The 24,447-nt window shown below is 37.9% G+C and overlaps 1 protein-coding gene across 1 annotated transcript; it reads left to right on the top strand.

Moving 5' to 3' along the window:
* Positions 1 to 1,985: 1,985 nt before the first annotated feature.
* tap2t (transporter associated with antigen processing, subunit type t, teleost specific) lies at positions 1,986 to 22,772 on the top strand. The gene is made up of 12 exons (XM_038283508.1): positions 1,986 to 2,155; positions 12,491 to 13,026; positions 14,693 to 14,807; positions 14,907 to 15,037; positions 15,334 to 15,539; positions 16,996 to 17,193; positions 17,302 to 17,430; positions 17,517 to 17,708; positions 17,860 to 18,033; positions 18,374 to 18,536; positions 21,031 to 21,167; positions 21,666 to 22,772. Exons 1-12 carry the CDS (start codon positions 2,064 to 2,066, stop codon positions 21,858 to 21,860), a joined length of 2,268 nt encoding a protein of 755 aa, XP_038139436.1. The 5' UTR covers positions 1,986 to 2,063; the 3' UTR covers positions 21,861 to 22,772.
* The last annotated feature ends 1,675 nt before the right edge of the window (positions 22,773 to 24,447 follow it).

The raw sequence follows: 24,447 nt of genomic DNA, 5'->3' as shown, positions 1-24,447 counted from the left end.
GTTCCTTTTCACAGACCAATTCTTAAGATGTTTCACATTTTACAGAGTTTGAATCGACCCATGTGATCATAATAAGGAAGATCAAACCATGCAGTTTCTTTTCAACAATCACTTGCTTCAGCTGATGAAGTAATATGTAAATGTTTAAAGTTAAAATCAGAAACTGCTGAGCATCAAATGAGCTTTTCAGGTATCGGATACAGTATGTTGAAGTAATAAAATGTTTAACCAAACATTTATTTGTTATCAAATGACTTATTAGCACATTTTGGAGGCTTGTCATGCTGTTTACCAAATTGTATCTTTATAAATTCTTTATTTATACATTTAGGTAAAATAAATTGTTGAATTCTGAAATTGTCCTGTGTATTTTTGGTATGGATGCATTTCGGTGCGGTTATAAATGCAGCGTGCAGTAAACCTACAAAACCAGAATCAACAATGAAGAAGCAGCTTTACCTTGTAGCCCTTAGTTGCTTAAAAATGGGGCTTAAAAGTGTGTACATATACACACACACACACACTTTTACCAATGTTGTATAGACGCCAGTATCGGGCGGGGCCCCGATCCAGCACTAAAATGGTGGTATTGGTATAGGCGAGTACCTACAAATAGGGCATCGATACCATTTTGAGAGCCAAAAGTTTATTCAACTATTTTCACCCATTCCAGGTAGGCAATAAAAAGTTCCACTGGATTAACTTTGTATTATTCTTTTTCCTTCTTCAAAGGTACTGCCACAAAGACAGGCAGCAGCTTGACAAATGCAGTTCTTCATATATACACAGACACATAAATTTCACACAGATGGGATTATTAGGCAGGTTGTATTTTTGAGGATTATTCGTGTAATTGGACCCCAATTGTGTTCTCAATCAAACCCAAAATGTGGATCACAAAGAGATCAAGACACTGAGAGAATCTATGGATGGAAGGCTTTTGAGCGTCATGGTGAAGAAAGGTGCCTATATGGGTCACTGATTTGTTTTAGTTTTTTTATTTTTGAATATCGCAAATGTTTATTTCTGAATTTTGGGTTGTTGTATAGGTTTACCTGGTGAAAATAAACAAGTGAGTTAGGTATATATTGGTTTTTTATTACGTTGCCTAATAATTCTGCACAGTAATATTTACCTGCACACACAGACATCCTTATAAAATGGCCAAATCTAAGAAAAAATAAATAAAAATAAAACCATCAATTTCCAAAAATAAGAAACTTTGATATTAAGGAGTATTTTGAGTTGATTGAGAACCTCATATGAGAACACAATTGTGGCCCAATAATAAAAATAATCCTCAAAAATACAATTTGCCTAATAATTCTGCACACAGTGTATAAGGTGTTGATGTCATTAGGCCACACCCCTTCTCATTACAGAGATGCACACCACCTGATTTACTTAATTGGTAGTTGGCTTTCAAGCCTACACAGCTTGGAGTAACATGTATGAAAAGGATGATGTGGTCGACATATTTATTTGCCTAAAAATTCTGGACACAGTGTGTGTGTATATATATACTGAATTGTATCTTTTCATAACATTTGAACCATACATTTTTACTCTTTTTGTTGCCTTTATGTTACTGCACTAATCCTCTCTTTAATATCTTTATCTTTATATTTAATCATGTAGAGCTCTTTGAGTTATGCTACTGAAATGTGCTATATAAATAAACTAGCCTCAAAGATGGCCACTCATCTAAATTTAGAAGCAGTGAAGGATCTCATGGTTACACAGCTCAGGTTGGAGAAAATGTAAAAAGCAGACTGCATTCTATTGTGCTTCTATGTTTAAAAAGCTAATTGCTAAAAACCCAAGGGATCAGTGCCATAGCTGCAGCGAAAGGTGTTGTGGATAAACTCCATTGCTTCCGTGTTTATTCTCAGGACCTTCTAGTTACTGTGCGCTGCTGCCATCTTGTGGCGGCATAATGAATAACAGCTGACAGTCTACAAGTTTAATAAACTTTTTTTAAGCTTTACTGTTGTAGAGCAATAAACCGAGTGAAATGGAAGGCATGTTCATTAGACGGTTATATTGGTGTTTTATGTGCCTTAATGAATAGAAACGAAACAATAAACGTTAAAGTGAAACCGAAAGTATTTCGGCAGCTAACAGTTAGCTTCCTGTGGACAGGAGGTGGAGGACGGTAAGTCCATAAAATATGAACTTCTGTTAAAATAACAGCGTGAGGCTCACAGGTTTAATGAGGGGAATGTTAAATAGCTAAAAGCTCCTGAATACAAAATCCACCTTCTGTGTTAAAACGAGTTATGGAGGTTCTCTCTTCTGCATTCTTGTAAAAACAACAGAGGAAACGTCACCTCCTTATATTTAAAAAAGACTCTTAAAGCGCGTGCAGTTTCTTTCTTCTTACTTTTAATTTTTGTTTAACGCAGCACAAGTAAAATTAACCTTTTGTGCTAAATGGCTGACTGTAATTAATTCAATGTGGGGTTTTGATAAGTATATATTTAGCCCATATAAAAATAGTATATCCATCCATCAATCCATCCATTTTCCATCATATATCAGATACAGTATATTCAGTATGTAGTAGGATTCAGTATGTATTAAAGAAATAGGCATAGAAAGACATATTAAGTAAGTAGACCTTCGATCAAACATCAAGAGCAGAGTTGAAAAATTTTTTGATGACTTGAATTTACAATTCAAGTCATCAGTAATATGGAGAGAACCTCCCATCCAGTGGCATCCAAATGTGTGCTAAAGTGCCTTCTTAGGGAGCCAAAATTTGTGCTAAAGTGCTCCCTTAGGAAGCCAAAATGTGTGCTAAAGTGCCCTCTTAGGGAGCCAAAATTTGTGCTGAAGTGCTCTCTTAGGGAGCCAAAATGTGTTGTAAAGGAAGAAAATATTCTAACATAGTTAACTTTGGAAAAAGGTTGGCTTTTCATTTTCTTCCCTCTCCAGGTCCACCCGGCGAGCTGCGTTTGGTAATATGAAAATCAGCAAGGCGTGTTGACATCACAGAATTACAGAGTTTAATCCAATATAAGACAATGCATAAACTTAGAAATAAGACAATGCACAAACCTACACCAGAAACTGCAGAACAACAGAGACATACATTCCATTACCTGACATAGGAGGAAAGAAAGCAAAGACGTACAAGACATCTTTGGAGAGTTTGCAAGAGCAAAATCTGATCTTTTTCTTCTATTTAGAAAGCTTTATCCTCTTGTATCTAATCCATTCAAAAAGGGCTGGCCCTCGGTCCTCCAACCAAAAGCCATCTCTGACACTGCTAGGGCTTCCCCTTATTTACTGCAAACATCTGGGGTCATTTGCTTCTTTATTTTAACAAGAAAAGGCGGAAAGCTTGTCCTGGCATCTAGAATTCCCAGGGTCATAAAACACAAGATAAGCTCCCACAGACAGCTTGTGGAATGCGGGGGCCTCACCATCCCTGGTTGTTTATTCTGGAAGACTTTTGACCTTCTGTAAACCAAGCAGAAATCTCTCCTGCAGGCTTAAATAATGTTCGCCCCCAGGAGATACTCATTTTATGGTATGGTGCTCTAAATACTTACCCATTAGTAGTTTTAAATCATTAACACAGCCTTGTTCAAAATTAAGAAATATGTTCAAGTGAGAGTGTTTACACATGCCATAAGATTAACTGTAATAAAGTCTAAAAATAATCATTTTTCTTTAACAGTCCCCGTTTTGAGGTCTGAGACATAAAGACCTCACAAATAAAATGATTAAGCCTTCTAATAGAGGAACCAAAAAACTATTTAGTATACTAAAAAACTAAAACATTAGCCCAATTTTATAACAGTCCCCTTTTTAAACAGCACCTCCTAGGTCCCCTGCCAGGCCATGTGTCTGAAGCTGAACTCCATAATCTAAACTTATCAAATGTATCTTGCGCTGTCCAACAATTTAATACTCACCTGATGAACCACAAAATTTTAACCAGTAAAAACTAAACTAAAAATACATTTCACTTATCAAACATGAAAAATCATAAAACTCAGTTATGTCAATAGAAGAAAACACACAATAGAAATATTAGCCCAAGTATAAAATTAGAAAACCAAAGCAAGATATCTCGAAATTACCAAAAAATGCTCAGCAGACTCAAAAGACAATACTCGCCACAAAAATTACAATTTGTCAATACAAAACAATAACAACATAAAAAAATACATCATAAACACATAAAAATTACAAAAGACCTTTTTTCTTTTTTTTCACAATTCAACAATAAGAAGTTAGAGTTCGTCTCTATGCTCCTTCGATAGTCTTTCAAAAATGAATATAAATTCTTCGTCAGGAAACGATCCAAAAATACGCGCAAAAAGAAACGAATGTTCTTGAAGAGTTCGCAAAAAACGAAAACACGCAATAAAAAGAAGATAAGTTAATGATGATCTTGTAGCTGGATCCTTCACGTGTTCCTCCTCGGTTGTAAACCTCAGGTTTTCCACCTGAGTGTCCGTTGCTCACTGAAAATTGGAGTATTATGCCAATTTAACAGTGAGTTTAAGGAGAGGGTGCAATCTCCTTTTCTCAATGGAAGGACACCGGAACAGGATTATTGTGCCTGTCTGGGCCTTTTAAGCCTTGTAATTCAGGAAAATGAAGTGGTTTTGGCAGACTTCTGCCCGGAAATGCAGATCCTCCTCCGCGCTGTGATGGCCCTCAGACACTCCTCGACCGCAGGTTGAGACTGTAGATTCTCCTGTATGCCCTGCAGCGTGCGCCGTGGCTCCTCAGCTGATGTGCACTGACTCCAATGGAACCACGTGTCTCCTTCTCTCTTGTAGACGGACAGCATGAGATGTACTCTCCACGACTCGGTATGGTCTGGCGAAGCGAGGTTCAGACCACTTTCTTTTGATGACCATCAGGCGCACCCAGTCGATTCCCCGAACTGATCCCGAGCCTGGACGTTCCTGTGACGTCTGGTATTTTGTAAATTCTGCTGCCAGGACCTGTAACTCATTGAAGAAATCTTTATGAGATAAATGTGCAAGCTTACCTTTCCATCCTGGAATGCGGGTAGCAGGTCCTGGAAACATCCGTCCTGTCTGGAGCTCATATGGAGAGAACCCTGTTGATTGGTTAATGATTGATCCTACACTTTATGACAGCTTCACTGTCTTCCTTTTGTATTATAAATCTGCTACTTTGGAGTTGTATTTTATCAATCCTTTGACCCTCTTTTTATATAGGGCCTACATGAGAAATGAAAGTTTCCTATCATGTTGAACCCAAAACTTAACTGTATTTTAGAAGCAGTTCCATAACTGTTAATTTGTAAATCTCCAATTTAGACCAATTTAATTTCAATCATCATATTTTCTATTTTTTAAAACCTTAAAGAATGATCAGCCTGCTTTACATGAGTCACTAAATATCAAAAATGACCTACTTTATTCCAATCATATTTTAAATCCCAAAAATTTCAACCATTTTTACCTTTGATCCATTTATTCATTTGAAAACCTATTTATAAAATATTTAATTGAATAATGTATTACCCTTTTTATATTGTTTATCAATTATCAATGCCTTTTCAGTTTTGGAGAAAGATTCGACACAGCTAAATTTATTAAATGATGTAAATCTTTAGTTTAGACCTTCCTGGATGTCTTAGTTAAACAACTTATTTTAAATCATATGAATAGAAATGCAATTTATATTCAATTTATACATTTTACTTATTTCATATCCAAATAGTTAGCTCATCTTTAATGCTGGTAATACACCGTAAAACATTTAATGTATTTTGATTTAACTTCAATAACCTCTTTTTCCGAAAAGTAAATGCAGAGATCCAAACTAAAAATTTGCCTATCAGATCAATTCCATTCATGTCCCCCTGTTTCTATAACAGAACAAATGTTCTGTCATAGAATACAATAAAAATCCTATACAACTCATTGAGATGAAATCCGCTATCACCACTAACTTTAGCCTCATGTAACACAGTTGGATGCAATTCAAACATGGTGTCCCAGTTACTGTTACAATCTGCACACCTCAATCAAAGAATTTAATGTTTGATTAAATTTATGAAATCAACACAGAACTTGGTGTCATTTGCTCAGTAAGTCAGTCTATAGACACCCATCAATCCACTTTAACACCTTAATTTCAAATTCCATTTAAATTTAAATTTAGTTTTACTGAATGGTAGCCACTGTACTATGCAAATAAAAATTTAGATCATCTTCCCTAGTAGATGAAGCGTAACACACAATGCAATTCAGCTATAGTTAAAAAAATGTAATTGCAATCATTAGTCCCTGCCCATTCTTTTCAGGCAGGAAGGGAAAAAAAAACACATTAGCATTTTGTGAGACCAACAGAGTGAATCATGGAGGAGGAATGCAGTGCCGTAACAGTTGGTGCACACCAACCCCCAAACTGCATTGTAAAACCTCTGACCCCAGGGGATGGGGTGTTCTTAACACTTAGAATTACACTGCAGGGCTTCAGGACATGAAGACAGCAGGGCGCATCAGTGCTATATCTAAAATAAGAAGAGAACAATGGCATCACACACTACAAAAATTTAAAGAAAATAACTTATTCACCACTACCAAGTTTTGTTGGCACCCATTTCGTCTCCAACCTGCAGACTGAAGAGAACCCCAGGAGTGGGCCTTGGCGCCCAGGTCACATGATCAGAGGTGAGAATCCAGGATCAAACATGAGAACACACAACAGGACCACCGCTGAGCGACTTGCCATGCCCCAATTCTTTATCTGCTGAATCAGAACGTGTCTAGAGAAGCAGTCATTCCAGCAGTGCAGAAACATCTGGATACAGTCCCGCTTTGATGAACTTTGGTCAGCCTTTCGTGGTCGACAGAGCAGGACATAGAAACCAGCAGACCAGTCATCTACTGAAACCCCCGTCCGGGTTTGTCTATGATCTTTGTGGTCCCGACTCACTGCTGATTCCCAGCCATAGAAGACTCCCACAGATAACGCCGAGTCCCTTTTGTTATCAGCCAGGCATGAAAAGCAACAGTCAAAGGAGACATCTGTTGCCAGGTCCTATGAGCAGCACTTTGCAATCACGTGCAGCATCATCATGTACAGCAGGAGAACAGTTCGCTTTCACTGACCTTCGTAATCGCTCAACAGCGTTCGGCTTTCATACAACAGTCCAGCAGAAGATGGGCCTAGTTCAGCATCATCATGTCTTTGTTCAGCAACAACAGCGGCCTGATGCGGTAATCAAGAAGATCCCTTCAAATACATCTTCCCATGATCTCTGAGCTTAAAAGACCCTTCCCCCAAGATTGCCATCAAGTCAGAAGGAAGGAGAACTGCCAGAGAAAAAATAATACAAAGTAATTAAAAAGCAAAACTTATATTTGCCACATTTTGTTACTTTCACTATCATAAATAAAAATTATCTTGTGATGCCTCCTCCCGTGTGGCGCTAGATTTGTTGTTGTTATAGCACAAACGGCCAACTGCCCCAAATCCTGAACTGCAAAAAGAATAGATAGAAATTTGTTAAAATAGTCCACGATCGGATGTGCCAGAATTAAGAAAATAATGACACTTACTGTTCAACATCAATAAACGTCAATACCTCGATGACATTCACTCTGCTTGTGCCAAATATCAACTACAAATTCTAAAATCAAAACCTCACAAACTCATTAAAGAATTAGAACAAACTCTAGAATGTCCAAGTACTGATACTTATAAAAGTTGTGATGGAATTGCCCTTGGTCAAATAATTATGAATTGCATATTGTTCTACTAAATACCAAACATCCTTATCGTTGTCCCACGCTTCAAGACAAAGTCCTATTTCAAAATTTCAGAAATCCTTTACATTTTATCTGAATTTCATAGCAGTTTTAACCAAAATTTTCCTCAAAATTAACAATTTACACCCAACTGTATATAATCAAAGTCAGCAGTGATGCAGAAATCTATCAACAATTTTAAATGTAAATAGACATGGCATAGATGTTATTTGAAACCGTTCAATTTGAGATGATCAAATCTAATTTAGTAGAAGCTTCTATATCACATACACCATATTGTAGTAAAGCAGGAAGGCCATATGACTCTACATTAAAGAAATCCATAATTCACTATTGTTGAATCGAAAAAAATCAAAATTATTGATTAACTAATTTACCATTAACCATATCCAGAAATTTACCAGGAATTAGGGTCTACTTCTGCTTCTCCCCCTGTTGATATAATAAAATTCTCATTTTGAAAACGATTTGGAATCTATGTCACTTTTATATAATAATTTGCTGAAAAACCAAAATATCATAAGATGTTCCACCATTTCTCCAAATCTTCCATCTAGTATTCAAACTAGACTGAGATTATGTAAATTTCAAAGTTCCATCTGTAATGTCTTATCTTTATAACATCCCCCTGTGTTTTCTTATTTCCAAAAGAAAAACAATTTAGAGGTGGAAAAACAAAAATGGAAGAACTTACCCCCATTATGCTAAAATTTCAACATGTCCAATCAGTCACCCATATGAAATATAAACCAAGTTTATTTAGTTAGAATTTAGGTTAGTTTGTTAGTGTTGTTAGTCAAAGTGGATAACACAATTTCCTAATAACTACATCTATCTGCTTTAAGCCAAGGCTGAATTCTCGTTTCATATTAATTTCACTGCACAAGCAGATGATTCAGCTTCAACCAGATTGTGACACCAAAATATGAAATCGTCATTACCTTAAAATTGTCCCTTAAAGCAGTAATAAAAACATATTTATGAAACAAAACCTTCAGTGTACCTAAATAGTTTAAAATAAGAAAAATATCACACAGCTACACACTAAACTGAGGTCATATTTACATAGAGCATCCTAAAACCCATCAAAGGCCATCTGCCTACACATTCACTCTCATTCACACTCAAGCAGACTCATCAACACATTGTAAGAAAGATGCAGGATGTTACCCCAGATTTCAAACCAAAATTCATCCTGTAAAAGTCTTAAACACAAATATTATAACACCATGGTTGAAAAAAAATAATAAAAAGACATTATTATCCAATAGTTCTAATATTGTTCAGTTTTGAGTGAACCTTTTTAAAAACTCCAAATTATACACACAACCGTATTTCATGATAGCCCACTGTTATTAAATGGCTACCTAGACCCCCTGTAGGAAAACCCAAAAACCGTTCATGTGGTCATGTAATATGCGAAATGGGCTGCACACGAAGACCGTCCTACAAGAAACAAAGTCATTCATTAGTGTTTCAACATGTCCCACATTAACAGTGTAGAAAACACTGTTACGCAGAAAAACATCCATATGTTCTCATTTTTGTTCTCTTACAATCAGTGAGGGTGTTCCATCCTGTCAGGAAACCTAGAAATTTAAGTGATTGTCAATATTACAGTATTATAATAAACAAGTGGATCATTCCAGTGCTCAAGCCTGGAACTGATGCAACACATTTCACCCGCTGAGAAAGTAAAAACATCTGTAAATCTGTTATTTTGTACTTTTCATTTCAACACAAAACACAGTCCTAAAGCAATTCACATCAAAATCCAAGAATCCTGAAAGCGTGAGCTGGAAATAGCACAGAACTGAAGCACTCCCAAAATGCAAATAAGGGGGGTCAATCAGTCCCCCTGCTGTGAAACAAAACTTGCATCCAAAACGGAGACACCGCTGTCCCACAGAAGCACATTTTAACAGAAAGTTAGTAATACAACATCCAGCAAAAACATTTAACAATATTTCAGAACACAATCTTGAAACACAAATCACTTCCGCACAATCTCAGCACAATTCAGACACAGACAGACGAATAGACAGCAGCGCGTGGTGGGACATAGGCTACAGTATAACGGGGGAAGACAGACACACAGCCATAAATCAACCCGCAGCCAAGCACGCACACAAACACTAAGAAACATACAAAACACAGAAACACAGACAACGTTGTAGTTCAATCAAGAAAAGACAGAAAAGAAAAGAAAAGAAAACGTCAGGTGCCGGCTAAAAGAATGTATGACGCATCTTTTAATTGTCCAATTTCAATTTTACAAATCCCTTTTATTCTCATTTCAACTTCTCAGTCCTACACTTCAGAGCTGGGTCAAGCTGGAGGCGAAAATAAGCCTCAATTTAGTTTATTCGATCACTCAATCCGCCCAGTGACAAAAGGTTTTTTCTTTTTCAGCTGGGGAGAGCGATTGAACCCGTATTAAATCAAATAATTCATTTTAGTCCTTTATACTATAAGCAACCCGATTAAGGGTGCCAAAGAAAGGTGATCCAACCTGCTATTAGTCCTTTATTTTCCACGAGTGATACAACTCGGTCCAATTAACCTGCTATTAGTCCTTTTCCATGAGTGATACAACTCGATCCAATTAACCCAAATAATTATAAGTCCACTGGAGATGAGTCGAAATCTCCGGGCTGATACAAGCCCCTGCTAATTAATACACAGACACCCGAAATTCTTTTTTAGAGGCACAGGCATTGCTCCTCAGGGTAAAAAGAATATACATTTTTAAAACCCAGCTTAAGTCAGAGTTAACGTAAAGGCTCTGTTTGAACTAGCCACAGTTCCCTGTAATGTGTATTTATTCAAATCCTTAAACAACCGACTCATTTAGGAGGGATCCTATCTACCTCTGCAGCTTCTGAATTCTGTGAGGCCGCACACAGCAAATCAGCCCCGGTCCGACCACACGGCGCTTCAGACAACTGAAAAATAATCAAATACTGTCTTACCACACCGAAGCGTCGGGCCGAAACGGATCAATCAGGACCAAACAGCCGCTCGCCGAGACTCCAGAACCGGCACGAGCCCCCAATTGTAAAGGAAGAAAATATTCTAACATAGTTAACTTTGGAAAAAGGTTGGCTTTTCATTTTCTTCCCTCTCCAGGTCCACCCGGCGAGCTGCGTTTGGTAATATGAAAATCAGCAAGGCGTGTTGACATCACAGAATTACAGAGTTTAATCCAATATAAGACAATGCATAAACTTAGAAATAAGACAATGCACAAACCTACACCAGAAACTGCAGAACAACAGAGACATACATTCCATTACCTGACATAGGAGGAAAGAGGAGGAAATTTTGCAAGAGCAAAATCTGATCTTTTTCTTCTATTTAGAAAGCTTTATCCTCTTGTATCTAATCCATTCAAAAAGGGCTGGCCCTCGGTCCTCCAACCAAAAGCCATCTCTGACACTGCTAGGGCTTCCCCTTATTTACTGCAAACATCTGGGGTCATTTGCTTCTTTATTTTAACAAGAAAAGGCGGAAAGCTTGTCCTGGCATCTAGAATTCCCAGGGTCATAAAACACAAGATAAGCTCCCACAGACAGCTTGTGGAATGCGGGGGCCTCACCATCCCTGGTTGTTTATTCTGGAAGACTTTTGACCTTCTGTAAACCAAGCAGAAATCTCTCCTGCAGGCTTAAATAATGTTCGCCCCCAGGAGATACTCATTTTATGGTATGGTGCTCTAAATACTTACCCATTAGTAGTTTTAAATCATTAACACAGCCTTGTTCAAAATTAAGAAATATGTTCAAGTGAGAGTGTTTACACATGCCATAAGATTAACTGTAATAAAGTCTAAAAATAATCATTTTTCTTTAACAGTGTGCTAAAGTAACTCCTTAGGGAATGCAAATTTGTGCTACAGTGCCCCCCTAGGAAGCCAAAATGTGTGATAAAGTGCCCTCTTAGGGAGCCCATATATGTGCTAAAGTGCCCCCTGAGGGAGCCAAAATGTGTGCTAAAGTGCCCCCTGAGGGAGCCAAAATATTTGCTAAAGTGCCCCCTGAGGGAGCCAAAATGTGTGCTAAAGTGCCCCCTGAGGGAGCCAAAATGTATGCTAAAGTAACTCCTTAGGGAGCCAAAATGTGTGCTAAAGTGCCCCCTGAGGGAGCCAAAATGTGTTCTAAAGTAACTCCTTAGGGAGCCAAAATGTGTGCTAAAATGTCCTCTTAGGGAGCCAAAATGTGTGCTACAGTAACTCCTTAGGGAGCCAAAATGTGTGCTAAAGTGCCCCCTGAGGGAGCCAAAATGTGTTCTAAAGTAACTCCTTAGGGAGCCAAAATGTGTGCTAAAATGTCCTCTTAGGGAGCCAAAATGTGTGCTAAAGTAACTCCTTAGGGAGTCAAAACGTGTGCTACAGTGCCCCCTAGGAAGCCAAAATATGTGCTACAGTGCCCTCTTAGGGAGCCAAAATGTGTGCTTAAGTACCCTCATAGGGAGCCAAAATGTGTGCTAAAGTGCCCTCTTAGGGAGCCAAAATGTGTGCTAAAGTGCCCTCATAGGGAGCCAAAATGTGTGCTAAAGGCCCCTTTTAGGGAGCCAAAATGCATGCTTGAAAGGGTATACCATCCCTTCTTGATCCATGCATGTCATGTTTGTTGTCGCTCTAAGAGATTTACTAGTCAAACATATTTGACCTGTGAGTAAAATGGATGTTTGTGTGATTATTGTTTCTTTTAAACCAGGTTAAGCCTTTGCAGTCTGGCCAACCATCAACAGAAAGTGATGGGAGTGATAACAGGGCTGTTGTGTATCATTCTTCTGGATGGATTCCTGTGTTCAGCACGGTGGGCCGGGCTGCTGCTGCTCAAATGTTCCAGCTGCGGAGGACTGGCAGGACTGTGGGCCTTCGGACTGATAAAATGGGCTTTTCTCCATCTTTTCATCGCAGTGCTGACAAGTGGAAAACACAGAGCATTGCTTTATAGGTTCGCAGCACTCCTCTGTCTTATTTCTCCTGTGTTTGAAACTGGACGGATCCTGACTGCACTTCCCTCGGAACGATACACAGGACCTTTGCTCGATCCCAGCATGCTTTTGTTGGGTTCTACGTCTTCATTGGTGGCCTGTTTAATATGGGAAAAATGGATTTCTCGTGATGGACAGACAAAGAAAGACAATCTGGACACCAAACGTTTGCTAATGAGAGTGCTGAGATACTTCAAACCAGATACCGTTTATTTGATAACAGCTTTTTCTTTCCTCATCATGGGAGTCATCTGTATGTATAACTGCTTTATTTATTTGTTAAAATGCTTGAGCTGGAGGAGATTTTCACAATTTTGCCCCCATTACACCCCTATTGTGTTCATGGCCTTTGTTTTAATAGTTATAAGATTAATTTTGAGGCAAAGAGTAACACTTCAGCATTATATTGCACATATGCTGTACTGCTACAGCTTTTATTGCTGAAATACACAATGATGCTGTGTGTGCTACAGAAATGCTCCAGCATTTACCCAATAACATAATTCATTTATATTATGCTATGCTATAAGCGTTTAGTGTTATCTCAGGGAAATTTACAGACTGATTGGTTCAAAGTTATAAGGAAACCCGACTGTATTCTAAATTTATAAAACCACCTAAAATGTCATACACTTTATATCATGGTCTGGGTGAATACTTGATTCTGATTGGCTGCAGGATGTCTGTTAAAAAGCCTTAAAAGACACCAGTAGAAAAGTTCCGATCAACGCATAAAACAAGCTTTAAATGGTCCACTCAGCACCTTTTTCTGAAAAAGTATGATTTTAATTGTAAAAAAAAAAACCATATGAATACGGTAATTGGTTCAGTATTTATTCCTTTTCTAAATGGTGTGTGATAATGTCCTTTGAGGTGTTATCCTTTGTGTCCATGTTTATAAAATTATTTAAAAGCCTTGCAAAGCTATGTCACATGGCTTATTTTAACACAATTTATTTTACTTAAGTAACTGATCAATCTTTTTAAAACTGTATCTATATAGAGTCTTTCTTTATTATAAAACTAAATACAAAAATGGTATACTCTGACCTTTTTTAATCCTGCACCTAAAACTAGTCCTGGGTTATATTTAATCCTTCTAAAATGAGCTTTTGTTTTAATCATCCTGTTTCGGTGAGGATCTTAATGGGCCACGAAAAAACTGCTTGTAAAACAAAATTTCACAACAAACTATTAAAATTTAGCAAACTAAATGTTTGCAGGTAGTTTTATTATTATACAGTTGGCTTGCTTAGTGGTTTTAAGTACACATCTAAGAACAAAAATTGACAGATTTCACCCTGAGCTATGGAAGTCCAAGAAGAGCATTGGTGTCAAAAAAAAGATGTATTGATTTTTCAAAAAGTGAAATCATTTTTCGTGATTTTTATCAATAAATCACCTGGCCATATCTTAAACTAAATTAAAGTATTAAAAAAATTTCAAGCTAGTACCACAACTAATGAAAACTTAACTAAAAGTAGGGATTATTAAAATGATAAAAACAAACCCACTCTAAAAGTGAATTACAACTAAAAGAATTAGAGAATTACAACAAAGTAAAATTATAAAATACAATTCAAATAGGTATAACCTATGTTACAGTGATTTACTCACTTCTGCATGCTAAATGCTTGAGCTGACTGTTTATTTTATACACTGCTATTATTCATTTCACCTCTGGAGGGCGCTCACTGAGCAGTTCATTTTTTTCCAAGATGTTCAGCTAAGAATTATAGATTGGGACAGGGTTGTCTCACATTAACATTGTGTGCTTTTGGAAATATATTATTTACAGCCTTGTAATTTCACGTATTGTCCAGTGCTTTTCATTCTAACCGATGCTTTCATTCGTTGCTCTCACAATAAGTCCTAGCTTAAAAGAAATATTTATGTTCTCCTTTTTTTTCCCCAAACAGGTGATACTTACATCCCTTTATATCAGGGAAAAGTCATTGACATGCTCAGTGAACGACAGCTGCAAAGTGACTTTGGTTACACAGTCGGACATCTAGTGCTCATCTATTCTGGAAGGTACTAAAGTGTACTATTTAATTTGAAAAAGTAGCGTACAGTTAATGCCAAACGGATCATTAAGTGGTTTGAAACTGACGTGTCCCCTTGTCCTAACAGCGCCCTGTTCTCTGGCATGAGAGGAGGTTTTTTCATGATTTCTTTGGCCAGACTGAACAAGAGACTGAAACATCTGCTCTTTCACAACCTCCTGAAGCAGGAGGTGCACTTCTTTGAGGAGAACAACCCAGGTTGGACATTCTGAAGGTTATGGAAATGTACAAGCATCTTTGAAGTTGTTCCGGTGCTTTTCAGAGTTATAAGGCGTCTTTGGAGGGTTCTGGTTGATAAACTCAGCACCAAACTCTTATTTCATCTATAGATTATAAAATATGCTTCATTTTTCTGTAGGTTATAATTCTAATACTGATAAATTATGGATGGAGAAACCTATAAAGATGAATAAATAATGGATGAATAGAACAAATTCCTAATAATGGCAGCTCTTGCATTTCTTTTTTCTTGTTTCTACGCTGTCACCATCCAGGACGACTTTCCTCCCGCCTGCACAGTGATGTGGACAGGATGGGGCGAACCGTAGCGCTGAATGCTAACGCAGTGGTTCGCAGTACGTTCAAAACTGTCCTCATGCTCAGAGTGATGTTGGGCCTGTCCTGGGAGCTGACTTTGCTCACCTGCATAGAGATGCCTCTCTTGGCCACATTGCAGAATAAATACATCAACTTGTCCAAGGTGGGTTTTTTTTTTATTTACCATACAACAGATTAACATTATCCCATTTAAATTCATTTGCCAATCAAACCTTGGATGTTTATATCTGTCTATTCGATTATTTTTTTTATCCTGCACACCCGCAATTGTAGTATAAATAGAAATGTTGTAAACCAGGCATAGTTTGATCTTCATCAGTGACTTTTGAGCTACGTTTAGACCTGAAAAGACACCCTTTGGTGACATTTGTCACCAGCATTAATGATTATTTCATGTTTTTTTTTAGATAAAATATTTTCAATGTTTAAGGTATGCTTCTATTGTAATATTGCTTTTCATCACATTCATTTATAGAAAAAAAAAAGAAAATATATGATTTATAGACAAAGAGGAAATTTCCAAGATGCCCACCTCTGCAGGTTTTCTTTAAGATAAGCCTAGTCGAGCCCTACGCTGCAAAAACATTATAGAAACTAGAAATAAGAAAACATTTCTTAAATTAAGTGTATGTACTAGGGATGGAACGGTTTATGAAAACTGTCCGAACCGTTCGGTTCGGTTGGTGTGTGTTGCGTTCGGTTCATGCGCTGCTCCTTTTTCTCATAGGCGAAGCGTGTACACTCCAGAGCAGAAGGTGGCGGTACTGCTACCAAAGCCAACCACCAGTAGTAAACAAGAAGAAGAAGAAGCGAAGCAGCGTAGCCGGGTGTAGCAGAAAAAAATAAGTTGTTGTGGAGAATTGTGTGGGTATGGCGAGTGGGAAAGAACAGGAGTTGGAAGACGCGCCAGCAGCACTTTATAGGTCTGCTGTATGGGACCACTTTGCATTTAGAGTGACCTACGATGACGGTGGAAATAAAGTTGTGGATAAAAGTGCAACAGTGTGCAAGCATTGTGCAACACGTTTTGTTTATGCTAACAGCAACATGACCAACATGTCATGCTAACCCCGAAATCCCACATACTCCATCAGCGCTCCGCCCCGCTGCGCTCCAGACCGCCTGCACAAAGCAAAGCCTACAGCCTCCATTGTGACTCCCGTCCGCCCCGCTCTGAGTTCCTTGGAGATCGTAGAGGGCATGCACGAGATGATTAAATTCAAAGCAGCAAAACATGCGGAAATGATCCAGGGTTTCCGCGGATCATTAAAAATAATTACAATTCATTCATTTTTTTTGGATTTTTTCATTAATTTCATAAATTGTTATTTTTTCATTAATTTTTATTAATTTTTTTATTTTTAACAATCAACATATACCGAACCGAAAACCGTGACCACCACACCGTGAACCGAACCGAACCGTGGATTTTGCGAACTGTTCCACCCCTAGTATTTACCATTAATTTGAGTACGTGAATAAGATGACTTGCTAATGGAATGAGTATTTTTACTTTTAAAGTAAGATAATGACTTTACTGGTGTTTCCTGTTAACTAAATGTGTTTTTCTTTCTGTGGGACAAAAAAAAAAAATACAGGAGCTAAAAGATCAGACCCAGGAATGCCACGCTCAGAGCAAAGACCTGGCTTCCCAGACGATCGGCGGGATCCGAACAGTCCGCAGCTTCAATGCAGAGAAAGAGGAACTCAGGAGGTACCTTGTGGCCCTGGAAGAGCTGTGCTCCATCAAGAGGCGATCAGCAATATTCAGCGCAGTTTATCTTGTCATACGAAGGGTGAGGCATGTTTAACTGTGGCATATATTTGGTCCAACTGTGGTTTATTTGTATTTTTTACTACTGTTGGGATTAATACCTGTTTTTTTTTTCTCTCTTTGCATCCAGGTGGTGTCTCTGGGTATAAAGATATTTATGCTGATCCAAGCCAGACGCCTCATCTCTTCTGGTCAGCTCAGCATCGGTAATCTGGTGTCGTTTTTCCTGTACCAGAAGCCCATGTCAGTCAATCTAAGGGTGAGCTCCGTTTAAGGTACTTCATAGGTTTGAGATTTTACAAAACAGCTGGATTTTACTGATGGGGAAATTTTTTTTTGTCACAGGAGATTATGTATTGCTATGGTGAGACGATGTCCACAGTAGGAGTCATTTCCAAAGTGCTCAGTTACCTTGACAGGACACCAAAAACTAAAGAGGAAGGAAACCTGGCTCCTAAGGTGTTGGAGGGGAGAGTTGTTTTCCAAAATATCAATTTTAGTTATCCATCTGCTCCTTCAGAAAAAGCAGCTTTAAAGGTATAATTTTTTGCTCCAGTGGTTCTTAAACAGCCCTAATAAATCTTAAATTTGCCTACTGAAGGTCACACAAAAAATAAGATAGTGTTTAGACAGATGCTAAAGACTGGAAACAGAGCAGATCATCTCTGTGCTGATTCTTCCTCCACAGTCGGTGTCGTTGGAAATCCGTCCAGGGAAGATCACTGCGCTGGTTGGTCCATCTGGCGGTGGAAAGAGTTCCTGCGTCAGCCTGCTGAAGAGGCTGTATGAGCCTCAAGACGGTCAAATCCTGCTGGACGGCAAGCCGCTGCACTGTTACCAAGGAAAATACTTCCATCAGAAGGTACAATTGGTTAGCTGAGAAAGTTTAAAAAGGAAATTTTAATTTCATTCAAAGCCTAAATTTAGCGACTGAAGAACCGGCTGGATGGAATGACATAACTACTGTTTTTGACATGAAGCATTCATTAGGTGTCATTTTCAGACTAATGGAAACTAGAACGCAGAAAACATTTATTTCCATTCATTTTTCATTGTTTGGAAATCCATCCATCCTTCAACTTATTTATTATCCATAAATGCAGCGGTTCAGACTTCTGTTAAAATGAGAGGATCAGAAAAAAACTTGGGGAAAAGGCTCAACTTGTCCTTGAGAAATATGCTAATCTTTTCTGTTCACATAGGTGGCATTGGTTTCCCAGAATCCTGTGCTGTTTTCTGGTTCCCTGAAGTATAACATAGAGTATGGTCTGGAGAAACCTCCTCCAGAGGAGAAGGTGAAAGAGGTCGCCAGGAAGATCGACGCTCACAAGTTCATCTCTGAAATGGAGAATGGCTACGACACAGGTACTGAGCTGGTGTATGGACCTCATCCGCTGATAATGTTAGTGTTACGTCCATCATTGATATCAATACAGTATGTCCGATGTTGAACAATCAACCATTTTTTGGTCATTTATACATCACTGTAGAACAGAAAGAGGACAGCCATGGGCCTTAAGCGGGGTTTTTTAAGTTAGCCGGTCAGTTTTAATAGTTTTGGAAATAACTTTATTTTCCATTTTTAGAAGATGGACTAAACTGTGATATTAATTTATAGCCTTAATATACTTCCAACTTCACTGTTCTGCCCCAGATCTGTCTGATGTGTTTCTTAGTCTTCTTCAATTTAATGGTACGTTGTGTTTGGCTATCCCTTACGCATTCAACCCATCATTTAGAAAGTAATTGTATTATAAGAAGTATGACTGTTGTTAAAGATGGGCTCTGTGGGCATGTAAGTGGCACAGTGAATAGTTCGCACGACTCATGTCTGGAGGCCTTAGTACTCGACGCAGCTGACCTGGGTTTGAATCCGGCCTGTAGTCCTTTGCCGCATGTCTCTCCCCCTCTCTCATTCCCCCTGTCCTGTCAGCCTACTGTCAGAAAATCGAGCCACTATTGCTTTAAAAACTCAAAAAAAAAGATAGGCTCTATGTCTGCACCTTAAAGCTCGATCTCTCTGGTTCTTTTTCCTGAGAAGAGATCCCTCGGGAAAAACTCTTTAAATCACACTTCATAACGTATATATATTAAATAACCAGGAGACATGACAACAGATTCTGATAGAACAGAGGTCATGGATTAGCGGAACGCAGAACGCGGTCCGGATCCGAACCCACCTGCTGGCTAGTCCAGACCCAACCTGATTTAAAACATTTATAAATTACTGCATGTTGTCAGACAACAGTGTTTAATTTAATTTGCGCTGCTTCTCCTGTTAATACGGTAAAGCCCTCCGGAGCGTCCAGCAACAGGCTACATGTGATACAAATTAGCCAACTAGCTGCTGTCAGTCTGGGTTGCTGCTGCTGCTACTTTTAGACACAGCAGGCAAACCTGTGACATGCTGGGCGATGGGAAAGTAGGAAAAGACGATGAGAAAAAGAGAGCAGAGAAAGTGAATACTGCTGGAAGAACTGCGGTGAACTGGTGAAAGAAAAGTGAAATGGTGAGCTCAAAGATGACCCTAAACATTTAGAGGATGTTTGGCTCAACCTGCTGCTGTGAAGCAGGATTCTCCACCATGAACATAAAACAAAAATAAATATGGATCCAAGCTCAAAATGAGCACCTTGATATGTGCTTTAGAATGACTTTGTCCTCATTCAAACCCATGTTTAACCATTTATAGGGCAAGTTACCGTTTTTGTTCACTTGCCTTACAAATGGAGTCCCCCCCGTCCCTCAGTGAGTTCTAGAAGCACAAAATCTATATCCAGCCATTCAGCAAAGATATTGCTACATGGCTGTACATCTTATTTTGGCATTTGAACATTTACATGATCCCATGAATGATATATTACCTACTGCAAAAAGCCAAAGTGATAAAGTCAAGAAAGAATTAAAAAAGTTAATTGAAAAGTTAAAAAGTGAATAGGCCTAGTTAACAAGTATATCTAAAGTATAACTTTACTGGTTGATGATTTTCTTTATACGGACCCCAATGATTTTTAATTGGTTTAATAGGCTGTGATAGAAATTGTAATCTTACTCAGATCAGAGAAGTTGCTTAGATTTTACAGAAGGCAGGTGCTCTCCTCCGGGCTCACCTCTCAGGAAGTGTTCACAATCAACAGTTAAAAAATAATTTTATACATCTCCAGTATGCCACATCATCACATCATTACATTATACATGTTAGCAGATGAGGAGACATCCTTGGTTCCAGCATTATCAAAATATTACTCTTTGTTCTTAGCTAAAGGACACCGCTCTCATTCCATTCCCAAATGTTTGCCACGTACAGAATGAAGATTATAACTGTATATCCGGACAGAAGAACTGTCTTAATTAGATAAACTATTGTGGACAACATCAGTTCTGACACACAACAGGCGGCTAATATTAAGGTGTAAAAAACTCACACATCATCACTGATAATTATCCCAACTTCCCAACACACGGTGACCAACCTTTATAAGACTGATGGCTACCTAATGGGGACTGAGTCATAGGATGGGCTACCAATACTGACCTTTGAACTGGAGTCAGTGTTCACCTAAACTTCATAGATAATAAACATATTCCTCTTGTTTGTTTTCATTTCTGATTGGCTTTTAGATATTTTATTTTCGAAATACGTATAAATGCTTAAATGTTCTAAATTATTGATATGATGAAATGCTCTATAAATGAAAAAAACAATAAGAGCAGCTGCATAAAATAAAATTTTAAACTTAGTCCACTGATGAGTTCTGTTTTCAGAAGATGCTGAGGGCCACGCATGTGGTCCTTGAGGGCCCCTTGGTGCCCAGGGGTGGTGACCCTTGATATAGAGTAACCAGTGTGTATTTTCCAGATGTTGGAGAGTGTGGAGGTAAACTGTCCGAAGGCCAGAAGCAGAGCATTGCCATCATCAGAGCGCTGCTTAGAGACCCCCAGGTCATCATCCTGGATGAGGCTACAAGCAAACTGGATGTTGATGCAGAGAGGGCGGTGAGTAAGACGCTTGATAGGGTTTGTTTCTATAGATCAGATGATCTTCATGACGCAGGATCACTGCACAGGTGCAAGAAGTTTAGGATTTAGTTTCAATGGTTTCCAGGTCTGGAAAGAGAAGTAGGGAATTTGGTGAAATATTCCAAATATTTTAGACCCTTTTTAATTAGTTTAGAAAATAAAACGTGATTTAGTCTAAAAATAAATGTGTAAATGTCATGTTTTTCTTGCCTTTGACAGCCGTTTTTGTGCAAGTTCATTAACCAGGTTAATGAGAATTGATTCATGTTCACCACTCGAGATTAAAAAGTAGAAAATCTATGATCATGTAACAATGGGTAACATTTCTAACCTAATGACCCCTACATCAAAAATCCAGAAGGGAACCAACAAGCTTCACAAAAAAAAAAACCTGAGGAACATCTGTGATTCCTCCAACATTTACAATCACCAACAATTGACCTCGGCTCAGACCTGCATGTTTTTATTTGACAGGTTCTGGATGAGGTTCTGAATCGTGGACGGACCATCCTGATGGTGGCTCATCAGCTCAGGATTGTGGAAAAGGCAGATCACATCATCTTCATGGAGGACGGATCAGTCAGGGAGGAGGGGACCCACCAGGAGCTCATGAAGAAAAAAGGAGGCTACTTTCGTTTAAAGGAGGAGCTGTTTTCTGAAAGCAGATGAAGAAAGTTGTTTAAATATAAAAATTTATGGAAGAAAGTGTGTCCCAGTTTTCTAATTGAAATTTTTTTTTATTTTCATTAAAAAGCTGCATTTTTTGACTTTACAAATCAAATTAAAGATAAATCATCTTAAATCCATTTTTCTTCATTTATTAATTTAAATGATAATTAAAAAACATTTTCCTGAGAAAAATGTGACAAGAATTAATTTTAAAATGACTAAATTAACGTATTAATAGAACGTTTTTTTTTCACTTCAAAGGCAGAGCTGCATTTTTGACAAAGAAAATTTCTAATGGTAACAATTTGGAATTTTGGTCAATTTATGGTGGTATATATTTAAATGTTAAATATAACTTTCTTAATCATTTTGATTAAGTAACAAAATAAGCAGTCTTGAGAAATTTAATTGAAGGGTAGATTTAATATTCTATCACATATTTTATTCATGAGTCAAAAAAAATGTAGTAATGACTTTTGAATAAAAAACACATCTGTTAATTAATCTTAATTTCAAATTTTTTTTTCATTTTAAAGTATATTGTGGTCACATTTTACCGGGAATGTGATGAAGTTTTAATGTAAAACTTAGTTTGTAATTCTAATTAATTCACAAACTGAGCAATCTTGGAGAAGAAAAACAGAAAATGCAGTTTGGATGATTTATTTATAATTTTATTTATAAGTGGCAGTTTATGCAGCTTCCTTTTGAAAATGAAAAATAATTTCTATCAACCCTTTTTAATATAGAAATCGATGCACATTTGCTTTCATATGGAAATACTAAAAACCAGCTGCTGTATCTTTGAAACAGCTTGGTTGATTGTATATAATGAGTGAAACAGAAAAGCAGAAGGTGGGATGGGGACATTTGATGAGTGTTTTGTTTCAGTAAAATTGTTTTCTGTATATATATAAAAAAAAATGTTTTATATTTTCTCAAATTTCTATACACTTAAGCTCTCTGTAATTCTCATTCATGCACAACAAATGCCAATATGTACATATACTTGGATTTACTTCTAAATTTCTCATCTGTTCCTACAGAATATCATCATTTCATTTTAAAATTATTACCAGATTGAAATTATCACTGGTAGATTCTCTATACCTCATATAAACTGTGGAATGTACAGTGGCTTCCATAAACATTCATCATACCTCATGTTTGTTTTTTTACATTTGATCTCGTTACAAAGAACTTTTTTTTTTTTTTCAGGAGGCAAAAATGTGAGCAGAACATGATATTTTTCCAAATAAAAACCAGAATCCTGCCTTTGAATTCAGCCTTGCTGTGTCATTCTTCTGTCTTTACCTGCTTTGCACATTCACATAATGACTTTTTTTGTTGCTTATTTTCTAAATCGCTGAAGCTCATTCCGATTAGGTAAAGGTTATCTGCAAACGGTAATCTTACAAAGGATTTTCACTTGGATTAACGTTTTCACTTAATGCAGTCCCTGCCCACGATGAAGAGGATATAAACCCCAGTTCACAAGAGGTGTAGCCAGAAAATTTATATAAGGGTGGCCAGGCAATAACCAATGTACACTGAAAGTGAATAGGCGCCAGAACCTCAAGGTCAGGCCTAAGATAAGACTAACTATAATTTCCTAAACCTTTGCTAACAAATAGACACATATATTTAAACATCTGTGCTTTGCTGTCACATGCTGGGGCAGTGGGCTGAGGGTCGCTGACAACAGACTGAACAAACTGATCAGGAGGGCCGGTGATGTTGTGGGGGAGCAACTGGACACTCTGACGAGCGTAGCAGAGAGGAGGATGCTGTCCAGGTTTCAGTCCATCTTAGACAATGACTCACATCCTCTCCATGACACACTGGTCCAGCAGACGAGCTCCTTCAGCAGAAGACTCCTCCTACCCAGATGCACCACAGAGCGCTACACAGGAAATCATTCCTACCTGTAGTCATCAATCTCTATAACGCCTCCCTCAAGCAGTGGCACGGGAAGGGGGGTGCTGCGGGGGCTGCAGCCTCCCTCGTCATAGCATCAGCCCCCCATGGTGGGGGGCTGTGGAGTAACACAATATTGTACTTAAAAACATGAAATTATTTATGTATTTATTTTTTAAAAGACTATGTTTGATATGGGATTAAAATGATGGGCTGTGTATAAGATATAAACTAATGATTCATTATTTTAATATTTCATAAAAAACTAGGCTACTCCCCCGGAAGCTTCCGCCACCTCACATTCGTTTAGGCATGGCTAGCAATAGGCAGCAGAAACGTATTTCTGACTATTTCGAGGTAAGAAATGGTTTTAATTCCCCTATACTGCCGCATTTAGCGTTATTTATGTGCCTATTCATCTTAGTCCTGTGGCTGAAGAAGTCTACGCTAGAATAAGGCTGCATATCACTAAATTCTATGTCTGTATTAAGCTATTTAGTGATAAAATATGAAATTAGTTAATTTTTTTTTTGTGTGTGTGTTTTTTGTTTCAGATATGAAATTATTCCCCATATCCATAGTCGAATGAACTTTCAAGACGTTCAATGCTCAGTTTAGGCTATATTTAGGCCATGTTTTATTCAAGTATTCCTGATCCTGTTGATTGGGA

The sequence above is a fragment of the Cyprinodon tularosa genome, unplaced genomic scaffold, assembly GCF_016077235.1.
Source record: "Cyprinodon tularosa strain WSP-4 unplaced genomic scaffold, ASM1607723v1 ctg194, whole genome shotgun sequence".
In the NCBI taxonomy this organism is placed as follows: domain Eukaryota; kingdom Metazoa; phylum Chordata; class Actinopteri; order Cyprinodontiformes; family Cyprinodontidae; genus Cyprinodon; species Cyprinodon tularosa.
This window is presented reverse-complemented; position numbering and strand designations above follow the sequence as displayed.